Below are 23,073 nucleotides of genomic sequence, written 5' to 3'. Positions count from 1 at the left end.
AAAGAATGAGGCTGATAATAGTTCCCTCATTTTGATTTTGTTCCTGCTTTTCTTCTGCAAACCATCTGATAAGTGAATTACTGTAAAGTGATGTAGAAGTAATGCATGTTTGTGGTGGTTAAACTTGAGCTCCTTCACCTGGTGTTAGAGCCTGACATTTGCAAACATTCTTCTACTTAGTGACGTGTAAAGTGGCATGATGAACCTCCCTATAGATCCTGGGGGTATCAGTGTGTCTCCCATTTTAAAAACAAACAAAAAAAAAAGGCTTTGGAATGAAAAAAAAAATGTTTCTGTTGCTGACAGTGTAACTGGAGAGATAAGACACAAACATGATTATGTGATTCATTTTCTCAAAGTGGTTCTTCCAAGAAAACTTGAGTGGCTTAGTGCTTTCATAGTGGGTGTGGTAAAAGAATCCTTTTCTACAAGGCTTCTGTTCCTATTGCTTTTAAGAATGCAAGTTTATTTAGGAAAAACAAGCAAGATGATCTATTTTTGTCCTGTTTGACATCATTGACAGGTTTCGGGGATTTCAGTGGTTGGCTGTAAATACCCAGTAGAAAATGTTCTGGCTTGCAAACTGAGAATTTGCTTCTGACTTTGAGTCTGGTGTATGAGGGAAATGAATGCAGCTGTCACTTCAGTGACTGTGAAAAGAGTCGTCTAATCCCATCATTAAGGCCAAAATTCTCTCCAAAGCATCTAAGATCTTTGAGTGAATAGTGAGACCTTCTGAGATGGACACATGGATTGATGAGAGAAATTCTTCAGACAAATTTAGGTTTAGCGATGCATTTGCAAAAAAGAAAGTGAGCAGATACAAATATTCACCTATTATTTATTCAAAAGACAATTTTGTGTTGTTTTGAAATTTTTTCTATTGCTTTTTTCTTTTTCTAACCAATTGCCCCTGCTACTTTTGTCAAAAGTAGTCTAATGTGGCATACCACCGGGATTCTTTAGGGGCTTTTTGTCAGCTGTAATTGTAATGCTCAGAATTACTGGCACCTCTTGGGAAGAAAATAATCCTGGTCACTGAGAATAAACATACAGTGAAAATTTTAACTTTGCAGAAGTTTGATGGAGCTCAAACATATTATTTAAATGAATTTTGAAAGATAATACACTTGGGGCTAAAGTTTAGGATTACAGGCTGACACATTAAGTTCTTAGGATAAAAAGAAGTACAACTTCATAGAGCCTTTATTTTTCTATGATGCTCATTAGCCACAAAGTTATTTCCTGGAATTTGGTGGTTGGTTGTCTGGGGTGTTTTTTTGAGCAAATAAGCTTCCAAATGCAGATACAGATGTTCTGATGGTGTTTTTAAGATTTTCCCAATGCAGCAAGCATTTGTAAACCTGTCTTGAAAAGTTTTGTGGGGACAAGATAGCAAGAATTCATAATTCTGTTTTTCCTTCCACAAACCAAGATGGAATGATGAGAAGCTGTCTGTTGCACCCCTGATAGATCACTCTTCAGTAAATATATTTGCAGAAATTTAAGAACTTACGGTAAAGGTACGCATGCACTGAAACACTGCACATACCAGCTGGAACAGCTGAGGCTTAGACAGGAATTTTCCTTCTGATTCTCCTGCAGAGATTCTATCCTGTATCACAGAAGTCAGTGACGTGAGGGTGATGCCTTCATGCCCTACATCTCAGTTCACTAGAGGACTCGTGTCAGAGTCTACGATACTGTCGCTGACTTGAGTCGTATTGTTGGTGTTAAGGGCAGGCAAGGCTTTTATGTCCTCCTCAGAAGGTAATTTCAAAGAGCATTGTGTTTGGCTTGTTCTATGCTTTAGTACTGGAAAGACTGAGACAATGGGAAGAGTTCCTAAGCATAACTTTTCTTCTTTCAGCTTCTGGGAAAGCTGCCCTTTTCGTCTTTGCTATGACCTTTAGTTTGATGCATCTTATCTTGTTCAAAGTACTTTCTCCAGATAGTTTCTGAGAATTATTTCAGAACTTTTTATTTGCCCAGATACATGTAACTCTTGACTCTGACCTTTCTGGGTTTTCTTTTTTCTTTTAACATTTTTTTTTTTTCTTCAGACTTTGTTGGCTCAATTCTAGTTATGTTTTCTGTTAATCTGTACAGTGTTCCAGCTAAGTCATGAGGGGTGTGAAATAGGTAAAATAATTCTACATAAATACACTGCTGAAGAAAGATGGGATTCGGCTGTAATATAGCATAATTCTAGTGATGGGTTTATTTTCTGTTTCTATACCTGTCATTCTAGTGGTGGGTATATTCTAGTGGTGGGTACCTTTATTCAAAGCAATAAAAGTATCAGTGATGTGCACATAGCAGTCAGACTAGTTGATGTTATTACTACCAGTTGATTATCCAGAGAGTATTAAACAAAATATATAATGGAAGAATTCATTTAGGTCAGGTTTTCTCAGTAGTTATGTTTTGTCTTTACCTTTTAATTTATTTTTTAAAAGAAAAAAATTATATGATTTGAACAGAAGAAAAAAGATATACTTCTGTGTTGGTTTTCTGTTTAATTTCGTTCTAATGGGCTGATAGGTAAACTTGAATACTAAAAGACAATTCTTGTTGCAAGACAGATTTGTGGAAGAAAAGAGAAGCCTCAAACATTTTCTGTGGCTTTGGTGTGGCCCCATAGCACTGTAAGCTGGATGTATCTCTACTTGCAACAAGAGTTTTGTGAAAAATGCTTGATACATTCTCCCTTGATAACAGTGTTTTGATACCTTCTCAGAGGTATTTGCACAAGGAGCCTAGACACATCCTCATTTTGGGTTTTTAACCAAAAAACCCACAAGGATTACTTTTTTTTTTTTTTTTGACACGCAATCCCAAGTATTAAATGTTAGTGTGAGCAACTAACGTGCCTTTGAAATACCCCATTTAGAAATCTTTCCTTCCTTTTTCCTCTTTGCTCCAGAGATACGTGCAGTGATTTATGCTGCCATGTAAGTAACTTTTTAGCACATGTAAGGTCTCACAAAATTTTTTTTGAATCTCAGATTTTGCAGAATCTAAATGCCATGTTGTCCGTCAGAACTTTATATGAACTGGATATAATGCACAAATATGAAGCTTATATCTCAGCTACTGGTGTTAGGAAATTGCAGTAATAAAATTCAGTGGTAGGTCTTAAGGGGAAGGTGATATTTATTTGTTTACAGAGTCATTAAGCCAGCTGATTTTTACCTACTCTCCTTTTCTCATAACTTTAACTCACTCATGATCACAGGTACCAAGACATGTCCAAGCTGTCTGGACTCAAAGAAAAAGGGACACTGCTATCCAGTCCTGTTCACTTACCTAGGGTTCTTGAATGATGATGATGAGCTAGTTTTTGGACAGATCTTTCAGGCCTTTTAGGGATCAGCAATTCTTAGGGGGTTTTTGTATGCCTCAGAATATTTCTGTCATTAGCCTCCATAGATCTTAGGCCATGTAGCTGTGTCTTGTCTGTTTTTCCTCATTTAAATGTATGCTTACGATATATGTATGTGGTTTGTTCCCTTCTTGGGTTAGGGGAAGGGGAACGGTGTATGTAATATGCTGCGACCTTGTCACCATCCTTCTGATGTTAGGATGCAGGTCTGATGAGTCATTTCTGCTGTGGTTTATCAGAGTGCAGGCCTTTTGATCTCGATATAAATAACAGGTTCTTCAATTTCAGTGCTGGGGAGTGATGTTCTAGGGACATACAGACCATCCTTTTTGGTCATTGTTCTGCTGCTTCTGCTGGTGCTTACAAAGGCATGCATTTTTCATTCAAACTGGTCAATATTTCTGTTACAAATACATAAAAAGGTATAATCAGTAAAGTAACTTACCAGTCAATTAGTAATTATGGTTTCATCAAGAAGGACGTAACCATGGCTTCCAGGTTCTTTACAAGTTGGAGATGTGTAGAGTCATATAGCGTGGCATAAATCTAATCTATAGCCATGTCTTTGTAATATTTACATTTTTATGAATATAAATTTCCATGTGCGTTTAATGCATTTTATGTAGCACTTGAAGGGTTCTGGTGACAGATTAGCTTCTTTCTTTTTCTGCCTGCCTTGTGAAGCAGCAGCAGCCAGGTCTGGGAGCTACATCAGGCAGGACTGCACAGGAACTACCATCCCATCCCATCATTTCTTTCCATTTGAATGTCATAAAACCCAGCCCTAAAAACTGCCAGGTGAATGGCTTGCTGGTCACTGCTAAATCTCCATGCTTTTCAGTGGAAATACTTTGCAATACAGCTGTACATGACTAGACACTTACTGCTGTGTAGCAGGAAGGGAGTTTTTTTATACCCAGGAGGAGGAAAATGATGCCATGTGTAGGCTAAATATTTCTGTTTAAGCTTGTAATGTGCAGGTATTGTTACAGCATGAGTGTCATGACAAACAGCTTTTTAATGGGTTCAGCTCAGGATTTGTCAGCTCACTGGGGCTTTTGCTAGAAGGCAGAGCTCTAATGCCCACAGGAATGTTGACGGATTCAATTTTTACTTAGGGACTAAGGTGATGGTCTAGTAGGAACAAGTGATTTATAGTACTTCTGCCTTGGAGTTTCAGTTTCTGTGAAACTGAAAGGAAAAGAGCTGGCAAGAAGCATATTCTAACCTCTCACATTAACCTACAGTTAAATTTGTTAGCTTTTCATTTCACTTGGTGAGTGGTTGGTTTGATGTAAGCATCAGAACTTTGATTTTAGATTATTTTCAAAAACAGTAACACTGCTTTCTAGAGAAGCCTGTTAAGCAGACAAAACAACTAGAATTTTGATTAAAAGCAAAAGATTTCAAAATTACAGAAATAAATTTGTACTGAAGAAAAATGATTTTTAAAAAAAGGAAAATATGTTGAGAAAATGTAATTATAATTTGCATTTGCAAACAGACTAGGTGAGAATACCAACGAGAATGGCAGTAACAAAGAAGATGCCAATCTGCATGCTATTGCCAAGTCAGGACACGGATCTCATGTTTGCCCATTTCTGTAAATTGCACATTCTTCCTTTCTACTTTTCAATACCGAGACCAAATTATTGCATTTCATCTGGTTCTGCTATCTCTTGCAAGTAATAATGTTACTGAAGGGGAACTCAAATTACTCTGACTTCACATCTCGCTTCCTGCAGTTGGGCTACCTATGGAGTTACCTGTGTTGGTTACGTAAGAAAGTTGTGTCAGTTTAACTAAAATTGGTTTTTAGACTGTACATGGCTTCCATATGCAAGAAAATAAGCAGAGATACCTAATCTGTGTTAGCCTTCTGTGTTTATTGCACCTTCGTGATATGTGAGCACATTAACAAATTACTGTAAAGTAAGCTAATATGTGAATTTACAGGGCATGAGCTGAGCACTACTGTGAAATGTAATAGCAGATACTGAAATTGCCATTGCTGAATGCTGATGTGATGAACATTTAGTCAGATTTGCAAGTTAAAGGCCATATGAGGGGCACTCCAGCAGCACCTTTACAAGGACTCACCAACAGTGTGACATCAGTCCATTTATGTGTATTTAATGCACTAAATTTAAATGCTGTCTTTTGTGTACAAAATAATGACTATGCTTTAAAGACAAATAAGAGGGTTCACACAGGTATTTAGCCTGTCTTGTTACACACACTGCCTTAGCACCTTTTGGTGATGTTCTCATTTTCTTGCAGTTCCTTGCATCTGTAACTACAGAGTAATTAGAGGCACAACCACGGTGGCTGAATGGAAGAAATTTATATCCCCTGTTTCCCAGTTTTTTGTGCTGTAGACTTAACCTTTAAGTAAACCAAAGCAAATGCCTTTGTGGATGTGTTTCTTCAGGTGGTCTTTCATTTTCAACAATAAATGCTTGAATTAAACCAAACCAAGCACTTTTAAAGTACTATTTAGAAAAGACTTCTGTGGATTCAATTTAATTTGATTAGATTTACACTTATGTTAAAATGGTGCAATTTTCACATGTAGGAAAAACAATAAAAATTTTTTTTTAATTACTTTCATTAAATCAGTGCAAATACTGGGTGAATATTCCTAAATTTTTATGCCTGCCTGTAGAGCAGCTCACCAGCTCATCCAACTTGAAGTTTGCTAATGAATTCCACATACACACATATGCACTTGGGATTAAATTCACAGGGAAAAACAAACACACGTGTGTTTCCAGTTGCTGGCGCATAAACCTAGGGCCCTGTGACCCACTGGCTTTTCTCCAGCTGCTGCCACCCAGACCTACTGGCCCCTGTGACCTTCAGCCCCTTTCTCCAGTTGCTGGCACTCTCACCTTGCAACACGCATCCCAGTCCCTCCAGTTACTGACCCCTGGACCTCTCTTGCATGCCAGACTCTCCAGTTGCTGGCACCTAGACCTGCAGAGTCTGCAACGCTGACGTTTACGCCTTGTGGCGCTCAGACATAGGATAGTGAAAAATGAAGGATTTAGTGAGAAGTCAGACTGTGCTGATAGGGTGCAGGACTCAGGCATACAAGTGTGGTGGTCTGCAGCCTGTTTACATGCGACCAGGCCCTTTCAATCCACGTCCTCTTAATTTTTCCTTTGCTTGTTCCTACCCAGTCCACCCTGATCCTTCCCTTTCCCTCCCTTTGGCCCTAAATAGCCCGTAGTAGGTTTTATCTAAAGCCACAGGCCCTTTCTGCTGTTCCATAAACACATTTTGCACGGTCCTGCAAGTCCCCTCAAATAATGCTCATGACAATCATATTTTCCCCTTCTTGTCAGTGGCAAAGTTCAGGTTGGCTCTATGAGTCTGTGCCGGAGTAGTTCCTTTAATGTCCCATCAATCAGTACCTGACAAGTTCTGGTCTGTGTTAGTGTCTCCTACCATCTGCTTGTTAGTGTCGGTGTGTTTAATTTACCGATTTCCTTGTCATTTGTTATTTCTTTTGTACTGAATACTCCTTACCCAGATAACTTGATGTTGAGGCAGCCGATGTTGAGGCCATTCACCTTCCCCCTCCCCAATGAAATAGGGGAGGGACAAAAAGAGAAAATTCATAGGTTGAATAAAAAGAAAGCATTTACTAAATATAACAAGAGAACAACAGTAACAATAGTGAGTCCAAAAATAAACGGGTGAAATGCAGCAGTGGCTTACCGAGTGCGGTGATCGCCCACCCCAGCAACAACATGACCCGACCAGAAAACAGCGCTAGCGAGAGCCCGCTCCCCTGTATCTCCGGGCATGACATCACATGGTATGAAATACTCCAATGGAAGTTAACTCCATTCTGGTCGAAACCAGGACACTTGATGAAGAAGGTGCTCTCACATTCTGCACATGCCTGTTTGTGACAATGCTAATACTAAGAGTAATCAACGTGTCAGCTGAAGGATACTGTCCTGGCAGTGTGAGCTCTAATATATAGGAAGAATGGCTCTCTTGAATGCAAGCTTTCAAAGGTGCTGCAGAGACTGATAGATAAGTCACTATTTGGATTTCTATTATTGGGACTTTGATTGTTAAAATCAAGCAAGAAACCCTTTCAGTCTTTATATCTACCTCTGGGAGATTAAAACCCTTGCAGATTGCAAGGTGAAGTGAATAATGGTGAAGAATAAAGTGGTCTTTCAAAACATTAAATAAATATGGCAGATAAGTATCTCAGATAAAAATATAATTGTAGCATAAAATAACAGGTTGATAGTCTAGATATGGGTAGTAAGAAAGATGCTAGTACTGGAAAATTCCTGTCTTTGTCAGCAGAAGCTGTTAGTGTTTTCCTTCAACTATGATGGTACTTTGCATTGCCCGCCCCCCCCCCCCCCCCCTTTGTTTGTTTATTTACTAGCTGCCTTATTTAGCAGTAGTCTCTTAAATTGTATCTGTTAATACCCATACATGCTGTAAACAACACTAAGAAAACAGCAACGCCAAGAATAGTGAAAAATCAAATTGGGAAATGTAATGTCAAGTTCTGGCAAAACATCCGTAACCTAAAAGGAAGTGAAGGGAATTGTGTCAAGTAAGCCTGTATTTTCCAAAAAGTATTTTACAAAACTCTTCAGATAATTGCCTTCAATTTGGACTTGTGGATAATAGTTTCTAATGCTTTAATTCTTGGGTGATTTTTTTTCCCTTTGGCATAAGGAAAAGATTTTCTCTTAAATAGAAACGGTGCAGGATTAAAATAATTAATTTTACCTATTGTAGAAGTACTTGTAGAAGTAGTTCCCAACCTGACTTTATTTTTGCACATTTCTTTGATTTAGCAAGTAAATTTCTTTTTTGATTTGTTGTTGGAACATCAGTTACAGAACTGGAGATAATGTGGTCTATGTGATGGTTAGTTTGGAGATTGATGCAAGCAAGGGTGGGGTTTTTTATTTCAAATCTGCTTTCAGTTGAGTACGTTATGAACAAATAAAAATACAAATGATTTCTAGACTTCCAGCAGTAGACGTGCATGTACCAGTTGCAGATGAGGAGGTGGGGGTGGTTCTCTGCTGTTTAATTTTCTTTGCTGTCTTGGAGGGTGTTCTTAATTTTTCTCTCCAAAATATTCTGTCTTGTTCTGTATTTAGGAACATGCATGTGTTTTGAATAGAAAATGATCTGTGTAATAATCTTCTGGGGGAATTCCCCTTGCCCTTTTGCTTTACAACCGTGTACAAATGTAATTAACCATGTTCCAAGAAAAGGATGAATTCAAATTTGTTTATTCATTAGAAGCCAAGAGCAAGTTAATCTGTTAAAACTTTGTTTTAATGAAACGCAGCAGAGCTGTGCGTTATAGGGAATATGCTTTTATAAGTGTACAAGGTTAAGACGTTTTGCTGGTCTGTTGAGCAATATGCTGAAAAAGCTGAACAAATAAAAGCTTTGTGTAGTGTGTTAAAGATTCTGGTGTTATTGGAAGGTTATATGTGTATATGAATTATGCATTTGAAAAGGAGTGTCTATAAATAATTCCTAAATAAAGGATTTGGATATGGTGTAACTGGGTTTTGAAAGTGCCGGCATACGTTGCTGTGGAAAGAGATGAATATTTTAGTTTGCTGTACCACCAAACTGTACTTCTAGACCATGATCTTGGTGGGGAGCGCATCAGTGTCTAGAATTTGAAACATGTCCCACAACGGCTTTAACGTTTATTTTCGTCACTCTGAATTCAGTAAATTAATCTGTATTAACAGAGTCTGACATATCTTAGGGTACCAGCTGATATTCTTGAGAGTTTAAGTTGTTGGCTTTGAAGACAGATAAAATGATTGGGGAGTGAAAAGGTGTCCTTTGACATGTGCTCTGTGAGTTTTTAAAGTTTGAGCTCCTATGGAATCTTAATTGACTTTTGTACTAGGATCTCTATATACCTAAACTGTACTTTTGAACCATTCTTGACTTACTCATTTCTTATTGAAGGGAAGCCTATCAAAGTCCAGTTACAAACTTGTTACAGCATTATTACTTTATTTTATTCCTTCTGTATCACTTGTTGGAGGCTGTGCACGTAGCTGTTCGTATTGACGTTGTTCTCTAGACCACTAATAGATTCAGATGACACGTAACGGTCCATTTCTTCTCATTCTGTCTTCAGTATATGAGACTTCATATCCTAAGTTACGTGTGGAGGTGTACCTTTGGTGGTCACATGAGAAACATTTCCAGTTTGGTGACCTCGAGGGGAGATGGTCTGTAGTTTTGTACCGTGGACATTGAATGTGTCTTCTTGATGGGTTCTTTTAATTGTGACACTCTACTGACAGCTGGACTGTCCTGTAGCAGCAAGGTAAAATACCATCTCATCTTGGAAATCTGTGTGAAGACATAGCTGATCTTTGATTGCAGATCACACTAATGGTCAGAAGTGAGAAGGGATGGTGATGAATGCAGTCCAAACAGTAGGGTGTGGTAGTTCAGTCTCAGTCATAGAGCATGGACTGAGTAAATCTTAAAATCAGCACAAGTTCCTATCACCTACAGAGTGACCAAAACTTCAGCTAACTGTGTGTGCCATTTCAGGTGTCTGTCATAAGAAGAAAAATAAGATATACATAGACAAAAGTCTAGGGGAGAGAAACATGCAGAGTAGCCTGGATTTGTATTGCATGTGATATAATCCCCAAGTACATCAAAACCAGAGACTGTCTTTCATTGCTTCTTTGAATCTTTTTTGACTGTCAGCACTCATGTGTTATATATATACACCTACATATGTAAGTATGTAACTGCTGTGGTCTTGATACAACTTGTACAAGAGGGTGCAGTTGTTGACAGTGTTTTTGTGAGCGGATTTTGCATAGATAGATGTTGGGCCAGATTTAATCTAATAAAGGTTTTCTCTCTCCTGTTTTCTTGTTTTTAATCTGTAGGAGGAGAGTTGGGATCTTATAGGAAGACTAAAATGAATAAACTAAAGGTTGTAATGACCTTAAGGGCTTGTCAGTCTCCCTATGTAGAAATTTTTATTCAAAAGGAACTCTGCATTGTGGGCGCATACCTACAGCAGTATTGTTTGTAGATGATGTTACCACCCCTTAGCTGTTTTTTTTACAGCCACCTTGTCAGGAAAAAAAAAGGCATCAGAGGTAAACATGTACCTGACTTCCCATCAATCCACTGCAAATTCCAGCAGTTCAGTTAAAGCTGCCAGCACAGGTGGGATTTACACTTACTCCAAACTTGGTGGAGAGGCAGGTGTGCTTCATTCGAGTAGCTCTGTTGGTGAGTGTAATAATCTGGAAAAGAACTTCAGGTGATAAAAGGCCATTTTACTTTTCAGTAAAAGCACCAACATACAGGTTTAATGTGTTTAATTTTTGCACATGGTCTTGATGTATTTAGCTGATTGGTCTTTAATTTGTAAACATGTCTTCTGAGAAAGGACTTAAATTATTTTCAGAATTATAAATAGGTGGAATGTTTTGAAGTTTCAGGGAAGTTTGAATACAAAAAGGAAAATATTTGTTCCAGCTGTGAATTCCTGAGTGTGAAAGGAAGGTACCAAATTAGGATACTCCTTTGACGTCACAGAATCATAAACTACATTCAGTTTGAAGATGTGTTTTGGTTCTAACAACATGAGTTACCTAAATATGTCTTAGTTGAGCTAGTTGTACTTGCTGGTCTGTTTCAAATTATTTCTGTTGTCTTTGCACACACTTGAATTGTGCAAGTTTGAGAATTTTAATCTTTAGGTTGATAATCACTACAGTTCTAGGAAGTAATTTTGCTTACTTTTATTATCCAAGAAACTGGTAGCACTTACAACTAAGCTTGCTCAACACTTTCCATTAAGTGATTGTGTTTTCAGTTTCTTGTAGCTGCCAAACTTCAACTCTTCCAACTGGAATATTCTGTCTGCCTCAAGCTGTTTTGTTGGGTTTTTTTAAACAGCTTTGACAAAAATGCTTCATCCGTTTCTAAATGAAACTAGAGGTGGAATGTGATTCTACCCAGATTAAAGTTTGTTTTTTCTCAGCATACAGTTAAGAAACTCAAGAACCGTCGTGTTTTGGATATGAAATACTGTGGATTTGTTTCAGGACTGCTTTGGGGAGAAAACCATCCATATTTTTCAAGTCTTTGAAAAATACTCACGTCTACTTTCCCCATATGGAGTATTTAGAGTTCAGCTGCTACGTTCTCTAGAGCTGTGCGTGCTGAGCAGGTGTGATCATGCACCCCCAGGTTGGGAGGAACTGAGCTGGGTTTTTCTTGTTGCTTGAATCTGTTGAGGCACCAGACAGTAGAATGGGACACAATGTCCTAACTTATAAAAGCTTGGCTTTGCAACCTTAACTGTTCTTTGAATGTAATTCTGTTATGTGACAACCTGCATGTTTTCAGAAAAATTTTCATGCTGGTAATGTGTTCTGTAGTGATAAATGATTTATAGCTGACTAAAAATTGTGCCTCTGCCTCCTTTTATCAGGGCTGCCTCTGCTGCAGTTAATTTACAAGTGTTTGCACTTTTAAGCCATCCATTATGGCTTATGGCATCCTTAGGTTGAATTTCCACTGTGAATTGCAGCAGCTGCAATTTCTAGGGCCTCAGCTTTCTGGATTAAAGGATTAGAAAGGGAACTTGCACCTATTTAGAGCAGCTGAGGGGGCACTAAGCCCAACTACATGAAGTAAAGATTGAACTGAAATTTAATCAGAGCCACTGTGAAGACAAACAGAAAAACAATTCTTTAAAAGTTTCCTACACAGAGAAAGAGGGCTCCAGCAGTGTAAGACCAGTTGGTACCCAGAACAACTAATGGTGATGCAGTGTGACTGTTTCTAAATGAAAGTTAGTACTAGCTTAATCACTTCACTACTCCCTCCTGGTTACTTATCTTTTCCACTCTTGAACTCCTTCCCTGACATATTACAATAGCACTTTGTGAAGGATACACTGTCCGTGATCCTTAAGGAAAATCAGCCTCCCCTTTTACTGCTTTGTTCTTTTGTTGCAAAGTAGTTCTGTACTAGTAGTCTTTAGGTTGAAATGAATCAGTAGTTTGTTCATCTTGGTGTTTCCAGTCTATTGGGTATAGCACTGTAGCAGGTTTAAGTTAGTTTTCCTTTACTTTGGAGTCATAACTAACAATTCCAGTTTTAAGACTTGAGCTTCTCTTACATATTGCCTAATTTCAAATTCTTTGCTTGGTTGTTCTCTAGATGTCTGTACTTAAAAATATTAAATCAGTGTTGTAGTTGCAAATTCGTGAATTAAAAATACTATCGGCATAGTTGATCCTCATCTCCGCCTGCTCGTGCTTATGTACTGCTAGAATGTTATCTCACATACTGCTTTTCAGCACGGCAGCCTGTGCATGCTAAACGTACTTCTGCTCAGCATTTTATTTCATGTTTTTCATTCTGTGTGCAGTAAATGATGCGTAAGCTTTCTGGATGCGAGAGAAGGACGGGAAGACGTGCCCTGGGGTCAGGAAGGGACAGTGGCTCACTACCCATCTGCTCATGGGTAATGCGAAGCCTCACCCTCAGGTGTTGTGACTGCAGCAGCAGTTCTGGCGTGATGTGCTGCTTTTAAAACAATGCCTGGCTTCTTTCTTTATTCCTGCTCATTGCCAAGAAATGGCAATTGAACAATTAAGACACAAAGCAGAGAGGGTTGAGCAAATCATGAACTGTTTTTAATTTGCCTCATTAAGCTGCTGTTAACTACTTAAAGCCATCTGCTTAAAAATAATTTACACATCTTAAGTTTGCTCTAGAGAGCAGGTAGATCTTCATTAGAGCAGGTTTTGTTATTAATGTTATCTTTAGGGGGCTTTCAGTTGTTGTGGAAAATATTTTATTGCTCACTGAACCAAACTTTTCCTGTAAACATAAGGAAGTGGCACATGTTTGTAACTTGCAGTCTGCTGCCATAACCATATTCTTGGGAACCACTGCTGTTCATTTAGGAACTGGCTTTCTGTGGAGGAAGTTATTTACAGCCGTTAGGTAGGTCTGGGTACGAGGAAGGAGAATGAGCTATGTGAATGCCTAGTATCCCTATTATCTACTACCACCCCAAAAAATTAGTCCTGGAGAGGAAGAACAGCCAGATCCATCGCAGAGCCTCAGCTGTAATTGAGGAGAGGGAACCCTGCTGCCTATACCCTGAAGAGCTAGCTGAGGAAAAACAAGGTTTTTTGTCTCCCTAGACTGTAAAGAAACAATTTCACTTACAGAGAACAAATCACCAGAGCACCACAGACTCTCCCTCCTATCTCAAGCTGAGATTCATTGTCATTTCAGTTAGGTAGCGTGTACGCGCCTTTCTGACCTGCTCTGTATTTCTGTGGTTTGCTGTGAAATAATTGTCCTGGTTCTCGTCAGAGGAGACTCTTTCAGCAGTGGGCTAATGGATTGCTGATATGAATAAGATCATTTGGAGTGAAACTAGCTTTAGAAATACCAGGTCATGATGGTGTGAGAATTTAAAAGAACATCCTCCACTCTGTGGGCAAGGGGTGGATGCGAAATTTTTTTTTAATATTAGCTGAGACACAATATTTGACTAAATATAGATTTTCTTTTATCAATAAATTAATTATTCATTAAAAACTCATTAAAATATTGCTATGGAAATTGATTTTTTTTTTTCAGTTGCATGCTGCTGTTTAAGGAGAAAAACGCCAATATTTAACAGAATATAAATCTTTTGAAGTATCTCAGCAAAAGTGTTGCTGTGAACTCTAAATATCATTGTCTTCCTATTAAGATTTTATTTGGCTCTTTCTGGCAGGGAGAAAGCCTACAAACAGACTGACTGCACAGATTTGCACACAATATGCTTTCAAGCATGTGACAAACCATAAAAAATACAGGGCTTTTTGTAACTGCTGTTGGTTGCAATAGTTGAAGATTCTTTGCAACTGCAGCTACTATGACTTTAAGTTTAAAATAAGACTTCCCAAGAAATTTTTTGACTGGAATCCTTTTATGTTTGCCCAGTTGTCTGGGCCTACATTTGAAAAAATGAGGAATGAAGAAAATATCTTAATTTGTCTTGATTGGAAGGAATGAATGTTCTATAAATGTATACAAGTCATTGAACAGAATATGTGGCTTCTGCCATATTTGATATGCCCTCATACTTCTGTTCTCTTTGCTATATTTGTCTTAATCTGGAAAGAATTTTACTTCAGGATTTCACTGTGAAACACTTGTTCACAGTAAAAGTCTTTAAATGACATAGAGCTAATTAAATAACTCTTGTAGATCAAATATGTGAAAAATTAAATCAACTTTTAAATGTGCAAAATACTTACAAGCATTTTAAACATCATACTTACCTTCCCAGCTGTCTACTGAAGAGTACCCAGTGCCCAGACGCTATTGTAAACTCAGTTATTCAAATCACAGTTTGTTCCTTTTTAGTACTCTGAATTGACGTGCAAGGTTAGGGCTGGTTGAAAAACTTCAAAATATTTTACGTGCAAAACATTTTTATGAGCAAAACATTCTGAGTTGAACTGAGTTAAATCTCTGAATCCATCTGAGCTGTAGCTCAAATAGCAGGAGAGAGTGATAACCACTGTGGACCTTCTGATGATAAGTTTGGGTAGGGAGCTTTGTTTATAGGAGAGGATTATATGTGGTGACCCAAATCTACAGTTTTCACTATTTGCTAAGGAATCTTGAAAAATATTTCTTTAGCATTTCCACTCTAGGTGAGAGCAAGTTGTCGGAAGTCCCACAATCTGTCACAAATGTTTTAATTTTCAGTCATTTCTAGTTATTACACAAAATGCAGCGAATTGTGCTGCTGCAACACCTTCTGACCTTAGCAGAAGACCTGAAGAAAATCTGGTGCAGTTAATGCTACTGTAGAAGTTGGAAAACTTGCTGTGATTAAACCTCAGTTCAGCTGCTCTGGTGGACTCCTCTTCAATTCCACCCTCTTTCAGCTGTTTTTTGCAGATGGAGAGGGGTCAGTGAAATAAAGACAGCTGTGTCTTGGTGCAGTCAGCTCCCTTGAAATACTGCTTCCCTTCTGTGTGAAAGATAGTTGTCTATGATGTCTTATCATGTGTGACCATCAAAAATATTTCATCTTCCCGTTCCTGCTGCTGAAGAGAAGGAACAGAATCAGTTTGCCCTTTCTGACAGGTCTACTCTCTGGTCCAACCGGGAAAGGCATCAGCTGGGGAGTGGAGGACCCCACTGTTTAATGGAAGAGTAGCCTTGAAAACTCCTAGTAGTTGAGAGCTGGGAGTGAGGTATGTGAAATGGGAATAAAGAAAACACTGCTGCTGGGAGCTGCAAGGCCCTCTGAAGCCCTTAGCCTTACCGTGTTTGCTTCTCACTTGCTGAGTGGGAGGAGGATCTGAATCCGAGAGGCTTGCACAGCTCTGTTCTCTGAACACATAAAGAAGGTGCAAAAAAGGCTGTCTAGGGGATGGCTCCAATTCCTGTGTGTCCCAATGCTACTGGTTCCTGCGTTCCCTGTGCTTTGATCTAAGACAAGAAGCAATGTGGAGGAGGAGAAGATCCGCTGACAGGAGAGAAACACAGTTCTCAAATGACTGCCCGAAGAAGTAGATGTGAAATAGGGCGTGTTTCTGATAATTGACTTTGGAAACTCACCTGGAATGTGGATTTCTCTGTTTAGGAAATAAATCTTTTCCACTCCTATTCCTGCTCTTTCCTGCCCTGAACCCAGCTGCAGCTGCTACAAGATGAACCCAGCTGAGGGTTCAGTAGCCCTGTCCTGGGTGGGGACTGAGTGCATCTGTGAAAGAAGGAGCAGCGCCGACTCAAGTGACAGAGCTCAGCTGGGGAGGAGCCAGCAGCTTAACAGAAGTAGTTTTCAACTATCTCTTGTGAAGACAGTCCCTGAGTAGTGCTGACATCAGTTGTAACTTTGAAGTCTTGGGATAGTTTATTTTTTTCTGAAAACCACAGACCCTTAGTTCTTGTATCTACGTGAGAATGTAATTGTGCATTGAAGGAGTAATTTCTAGGCCTGGCATTTGTGGAAGAAAGTGACTGGTGACCTGAATGGCCTCTTAGAGCTCAGAGCTAGAAGGCTTGTGAAAACTCTTTGTAGTTAAATCACTGAGTAGCTGGGTGTGAAAAAGCTGTCTAGGAGATACTGAGATAGAAGAGAAGGGCGTGAAATAATTTGCTCCAAATTCACAACCTGAAAACAAATGAGAAAGCTACAGGCTTTCCACTTGCTCCTTCCTTTGTTTAGAAATCCATTGGTAAGTAGCAGAGGAGTCAAGAGGCAGCTAGAAGAGTTAGGATAGGAGCATCTACCAGCTCTAACCTCCTACTCTCATCTTCAGAGACAAGCAGACATGCTGGGGCAGGATGGTGCTTGGAGGAAAAAGGAACAGAAGGAGAGCTCCAACCTCTCTTTTACACCTTTATCCCAGAAAGACTGTGAATAATACCACTTTTTTGAGGTACTTTGGAAAAGGAAGTATTATATCTTTTCTTTTTTTCACCCGGTAAAACTTGCATGACTATAACAGCCATGCTTAGGGCAGTGAATTTCTGGCATTGTGACAAAGTTGGTCTTAAGCATTTCCTTCACCTAGCTTCAGCAGACTACGGCTGTTCTGGTGCCAGCATTTTGGGAGCTGTGACGTTGGGAAAGAAAAGGTTATATGCTGTTCTGGTTGGAGTCACTTACTAAATCTCAGAGCGTACTGCTTTTTGAATGAAGGGTGTACTGAGGGATTGCTTACCGTGGTTGGAACAGGAGCTCTGAGACTGAGTCAGACCATCAGTAGGCTTTTTGTGGGGATGTATGATAGTTCACCCAAAGAGAAACGTAGGTAGTTCTCATGTGGTCTGTCAGCACAGAATAGCAATGACTCTACTTGTGAAAGGCAACCTCTGCAAGAAAAAAAAAAAAAAAAAAGGTGACAAAAAAGAAATCTGCGTGTTAGGAGGTCCAGTTTATGTGGTGGTGGATTCTAATAGTCAAGCAGCCTTACCCTGTAGCACATGGAGTGACACGGTGGAACAGAGCAGGGCTTGTGTTGTACACTGCAAAGGCAATTCACCTCCATTTGGACTGAAATAATTTAAATAAGAGCGTTAACTTTGAGAAATTCATTAGTCTGTTAAGTAACTACCTTCTTGGAAATAAAAATCTCCTGGAAAGACTGGGTTCTGTGTAGTTCACGGCAGTTCGTAGCCAGCCACGTGACCTGGTTGCATCCTGGATCCAGAAACCTTATGAGGTTTTTTATATATACTTTTTACATATATAAAAAAAAAAAATTGAAAACCCCCAAACCCTACCAGCAAAACAATTAGGTTCTGTGGAATGAAGTAAAAGCAGAGGTTAAATGACATTTTTGATGTGAGGGATAGCCTGTGCAGAATGACAAAAAGTGAACACATACAGCAGGTTCCACACCTATGAAGTAAGTTCAGAGGGGATAGGGCGTACAGTGCAGCTTTGTCCTGCTAAACAGGCTTAAAATATTGATAATTCTACAACAGTAGACCTTAAAAATGTAAGTTTATATTTTGAATAAATTTAAGGTGCTATTATATAACAACTTCAACTTTTTTTTTTTCCTCTTTCCCTCCTACAGATCACACATCCGTGGGCGGGCTGGGAGACAGTTTTTATGAATATTTATTGAAAGCCTGGCTTATGTCAGACAAGATGGACACGGAGGCAAGGAAAATGTACGACGATGCAATTGAGGTGATTATAATTAATTGAGTTTTCAGATACAGTGGAACTTAACAACCATCTTTAATACTTAAAAAAAAAAAACAAAAGCAAAAAACCCCAACAGGACTTGTTTTGATTATGTAAGTTTTAAGAAATCAAGTGATGAATAATACTAGCTTTCACTCTGAGCAGTTTAAAAAGTATTATTGTGGAATACATCTGATGCAGATTATTGTGCTAAAAATAATCATCTTGTCCAAAATGGTATAATGTAAAAGCCCAAGCGATAGTTTATTAGAAAGAGACCTAACAACCCTAAGATGTGTGCAGAATGATCAAGTCACTTTTCCCCAGTGTTCAGAATCATTCTAGGAGTTGAAGTCCTGAATTGTTTTATTCTTTAAATTATTTTCTAAAACATTCAGATGTTATATTCCATATTTATCTTGTAAAATGTAGTTCATAGCTATTCCTTGCTCTATGGTTCTTTTGTGATACGGTCTTGCTCCCTCTCACAGATAAGCAGTGCTTGCCCAACCAGGTGGGTTGTGGGGTGGGGGCTTTTTTGTGATGGCTCTGAGCTTTATGCTGCGCAGCTCTTTCTTAGTTTCCCCATACACAGGCGTCTTCTTTCATCAGGCTCTCTTGTGCCCATGTATGCCAACATGCCTGTGCTACAGTTAAGACAGAGAGTAACTGAGCTCGTTTTAGTCAAGTTACCTGTGGCACCAACAGCAGCAGGGACTGCGTAGTCTTATCCAAGTGCAGACATGTGTTTGGTGCCTAACTCGTTCCATGCTCTGTGCATGCCATGTTTCTTTCAATGCAAGCTTTTAAAGCTTAGTTTTAGTGCAGTCAGTCTCCTAAAGCAAAACACCTGTTGTTGGAGTTCTCAAAATTCATGTTTTAAAAGACATATAGTGAAGGTTGTAGTCCAGAATCGCTTTGAAGCTGTAATGTGTCTTATTCCTGACCTGAATTTGATTGCATCTCACTTTTAACTACTTGAACTTTTTGCTTCCCTACATTGTTTTAAAGGGTTATCTGCATCATGTAGCTAGTTACTAACAAAGATACAATAGGCATTCCCTCCTGAAGGAAAAATGCATTATTTTCTTCAGTCTCACAATATAAAGCAGTTTTTTTAAATTATTTCTTAAGTTGCTTTCTTAGTACTTTCCAGTGTCTTCAGTATGGAGACAGGAATGTAATTGTTCTTCTAATAAGTCTTCACCTGATTTCTTCTCAGTATTCTCACCTTCATCCAGCCAAGAGCTGTATTTGCACTCTTAACCTCTGCCTCACAGTCATCTTCTTTCCAGTTGGGTTTACTCTGAAGTTGGTTATAGTCTCTTTGATGTACTGCTTTCCTACTATTGTGATTTACATTCCCGATTCCTCAGTGTGTGACCTTACACTTATCTCTATTAAAACACAATTGTTCAGGCAAACCCCATTTTGTCACCTGTTCTGAATGATTTAATAGTTGGACTCAATGATCTTAAAGGTCTTTTCCAACCTAAATGATTATATGATTCTATGACTTTACAGGACTGACTTTTCCTTTATCACTATCTATAGCTCCATCAATTTTTGTGCCATCTGCAAATTTTTTTTAGCATTGGTTTCTTGCAGATCATTGGGAGAAATGCTGCCTAGCATTGAATAAAAGTATCTTTGCAGAGTCTTCATGGGATGAGGATTTTTCACTATCTTTTGTTTTACTTTGAACTGTTCTAGCAACCCAACCTTTAATCCACTTCATATGTGCTGCCTTGAATTTGTTTAGGACTAATATTTTGTACAATAACAAGGAAATTCCTGAAATTCCTAATACTTCTAATATCAGCATGCACCTGTCAATCAAAACATTAATTTTTGAAACCATATCATTCATTTTATATTATTGTTCTATTAACCTTTTAAAATACCATTAAAGCATCAGCTATTTTCCAGTCCTTTTGTCTTTCTAGAGTTTGTTGAAGTCAACATTAGTAGTTGAAAACATTAGTTGAATACTTTTAATAGTCTAAAATACAGTTTATTGGGTCCTGTGGATTTAAAAATGTTTAGCTGTTCATGTTTAGCATCCATTGTGGTTACTGTTGAAATATTTTATTCTGATTCCTAAACTGTGAGCACTTTAAAATTAGAAGAAATAAACTTACCCTTTCATTTTCTCCACTGTAAGCCCAGTCTTGCAAACATTTCGTATGAGCAAATATCTGTCTCTGAATGGAGACGCAGCAAAGGAAATCTGGGACCAGATGTAAACACATTGTGGATAGCAGGGAGAAAGAGCTGAGCTGCTCCCACTTCATGTGTGATATGACCTGCAGTGCAAGCATCAGATGGTTTCCTCTTCGTCTTTCTCTCAGCTAAACCCACCCATGTACATTTGAATCTGCATGAACCACACTGATTTATGCATCGTGGAACATCCTTCTGGTTCAGGGTTTGTGTTTATCCCAGGTCCTACTTGACATTGAAAGACATGGGCAAAGAGTCAGTGAGTAGGATTTGTTTTACATAATTGCAGTTTGAATTTTTGTTTAAAATCTTAAAATATTTTCAAGAGCCCATTCCCTTACCGTTCATTTGTTGTTGCCCATAACATAGGTCTTCCTCTGTAGCTGATACTTATTTGTTTTTCAAAACTTAGAGCAAAAGCTTTTTCTGTCATTTATGCCAGCAGAAGGGGAAGGGTGTAAAATACATTCTTCCCACTCATAGCACGGAGTTGGAAATGTTCTCGGCACCCATCAGTCTAAAAGAAGGTCTCTGTCCAGCCACAGTTCACTCCTTTAGCTTATTACAGGGGGGAGAGCAGAAGATAGACAACCATACCATCACTCTCAAGTCTGGCAGAGGCAGTGATATCCCATTCCTTGGAGGTATTAAGAGGAAGAAAGATGACAGCATCTGTTCTTTAGACATCATGATTTCCAGTCCATGGCATATGAAGCCTTACCCAGGTCACCACATATTTCATAACAAGAGTACAAAACGTAGAGTATAGAACAGATTCTATGTCCGTGACCTCTACATGCTATATAACATTAGTTCAGTCTTCCACTGTAAAGGACACTTCCTATGTAGATTCACAGCTTTGATAAAAGCTGAAATTGTGAAACGTTGATGGTGATAAATATTGAGGATGAGCCTCTTAACTTTGCTTTCAACATCATCATGTGGCCCTCCCAGCTAATCTGGTTTAAAATCTTTTCTCCTCACATCAGCTGGAGGATAGGGAAGTGTCCTTTTGATCTGTTGCCTTGAGTAGTCAAATCTGTTAGGCTCACAAATTTGATCCTCACTCTTTCTTACTGCACAGCACTAGATATCTAAAAGAAGGATTCAGCAGTGTGTTAGACTCTCACAACAGCAAATACTGCTGCAAGACAGCTCAGAAAATGCTGGGTTTTGTAGTCATAAAAATCACAGAAAGCGTGAACGTCAGATAGAGAACATTCTGTTTTCACATCTCAGCTTATTGTTTCGGGCATTTCACAGACTAAGGAAGCTTCTTCCATCAGTTAATCTCTTAGTTGATGTGAACTAAGTCTTTTCTTTGGGGGCTTAAGTATACATGTCCATGTTAGTGCATGTATGCTCCTCATGGTTGAGGTGGATGTCACTGCTTTTACAGTAGTTACTGGAGTGCTCTGTGGCCCTAGGCATCCAGCCCAGGATACAAATGCCACATCTATCCCAACCTGCTCAAGCTTTTCTCGTCCACTAAGCAGTGCTCCCAGCAATGCCCAGCTGTTCCTTATTAATTACTGTAAATATGAAATGTCCTTTTTATACAGTTAGCAAGCAGTGGGTTGCTGAATGATAACATATGTTGAGAAGGTTGCATTCATTTTCTTTTTGGGGATGCTTCCTTTGTGACTCTTAAGCTGTAACTTAATTATTAAGTAGCTGACAGAACTTGATTTTCAGATTTCAGAAGCTACCCCTTATACAAGACAGTGATGCTCAAGTTCAGAAGATGTGTTCTCTGTTCAGAAGAGGGGCACATTGCACCTAGATTATGTTCTTCGGTCAAATCCTGAAAGCAAGTCTAGAGTGAAGGAGTAGCTTATGGAGAACTGACTAAATTTGGCCTTTGCTGGCTCTCCTGGTGTCAACCACAGTGATTTTGTCCCCCTGGAAATGCTCCTGAAACTATTTACTCCTCAACAGTTATGAAATTACACAAAGATACAATTCAAAAGGGAATTTCACACAACATTTGGAAGAAAATGTTTTCCTCCAGGAAATAAATAATCCAAACCCTTTTAAGCCTTCTTGATCTTCATAGTAAAAGTGGCTTTACTTTAAAAAGGACTCCTCAACTTTTATATATCACTCGGTCAAAAAAATCCAATAATCGTCATAATGTCAGTTTTGTCACAGTCTAGGGAAATTGAATCAACAGAGCTAATGCAACAGATCTTAGTGTCGCCTTCACTGGCAGAATTTTCAGCAGATCCAATCTTTCCTGTAGCAGTACTTTCAGAGCAAATGTGACTTGTACAGCTAATGACATCAGGCTCTCTAGCAGCAGAAGCCATAGTATCGTGCCAGTCCTCAATGCCAATTTGCATGATGGTTAGACAACCACTCTGGCAGCTGTCAGAGACTTACTAGTTTCTGCTCTGTCAGTTATTTCTGCTTTCTTCTCACTGGATTCTGCCATAAGCACAAACTTCACATCTATCACTGGTATTAGTGAAGAAATGAACGCAACAGGAATGCAGACCAGCACTTCTCTTTCATAACCTTCAGAATGCACAAGCTCAATAGAGGGCAGTGGAGAAATTTCACTATCCAAATGATGACTCAGTCCACAGTTCAAGTCAGGAGCAGGTCCCTACTGATGATAATGCAGTCTTCTCCCTGTAATACACTGCATTGGCTTTTAGCTTGGCCATATGGGGACTGCCAGATCTTCACTGGCTACCCAGCTGAAGCATAGATTCACATCACT

The 23,073-nt window shown here is 38.9% G+C and overlaps 1 protein-coding gene across 2 annotated transcripts in view; it reads left to right on the top strand.

The window, feature by feature from the left end:
* MAN1A2 (mannosidase alpha class 1A member 2) overlaps window positions 1-23,073 on the top strand; it is a 149,021-nt gene that overhangs the window by 99,116 nt on the left and 26,832 nt on the right. For both annotated transcript variants that reach the window (XM_074809496.1, XM_074809502.1), the window contains exon 9: window positions 18,013-18,128. In XM_074809496.1, coding sequence (XP_074665597.1) covers window positions 18,013-18,128 — 116 coding nt within the window. The remainder of the gene's footprint in view (window positions 1-18,012; window positions 18,129-23,073) is intronic.

This window comes from Strix aluco, chromosome 2 (genome assembly GCF_031877795.1).
Source record: "Strix aluco isolate bStrAlu1 chromosome 2, bStrAlu1.hap1, whole genome shotgun sequence".
Classification (NCBI taxonomy): domain Eukaryota; kingdom Metazoa; phylum Chordata; class Aves; order Strigiformes; family Strigidae; genus Strix; species Strix aluco.
This window is presented reverse-complemented; position numbering and strand designations above follow the sequence as displayed.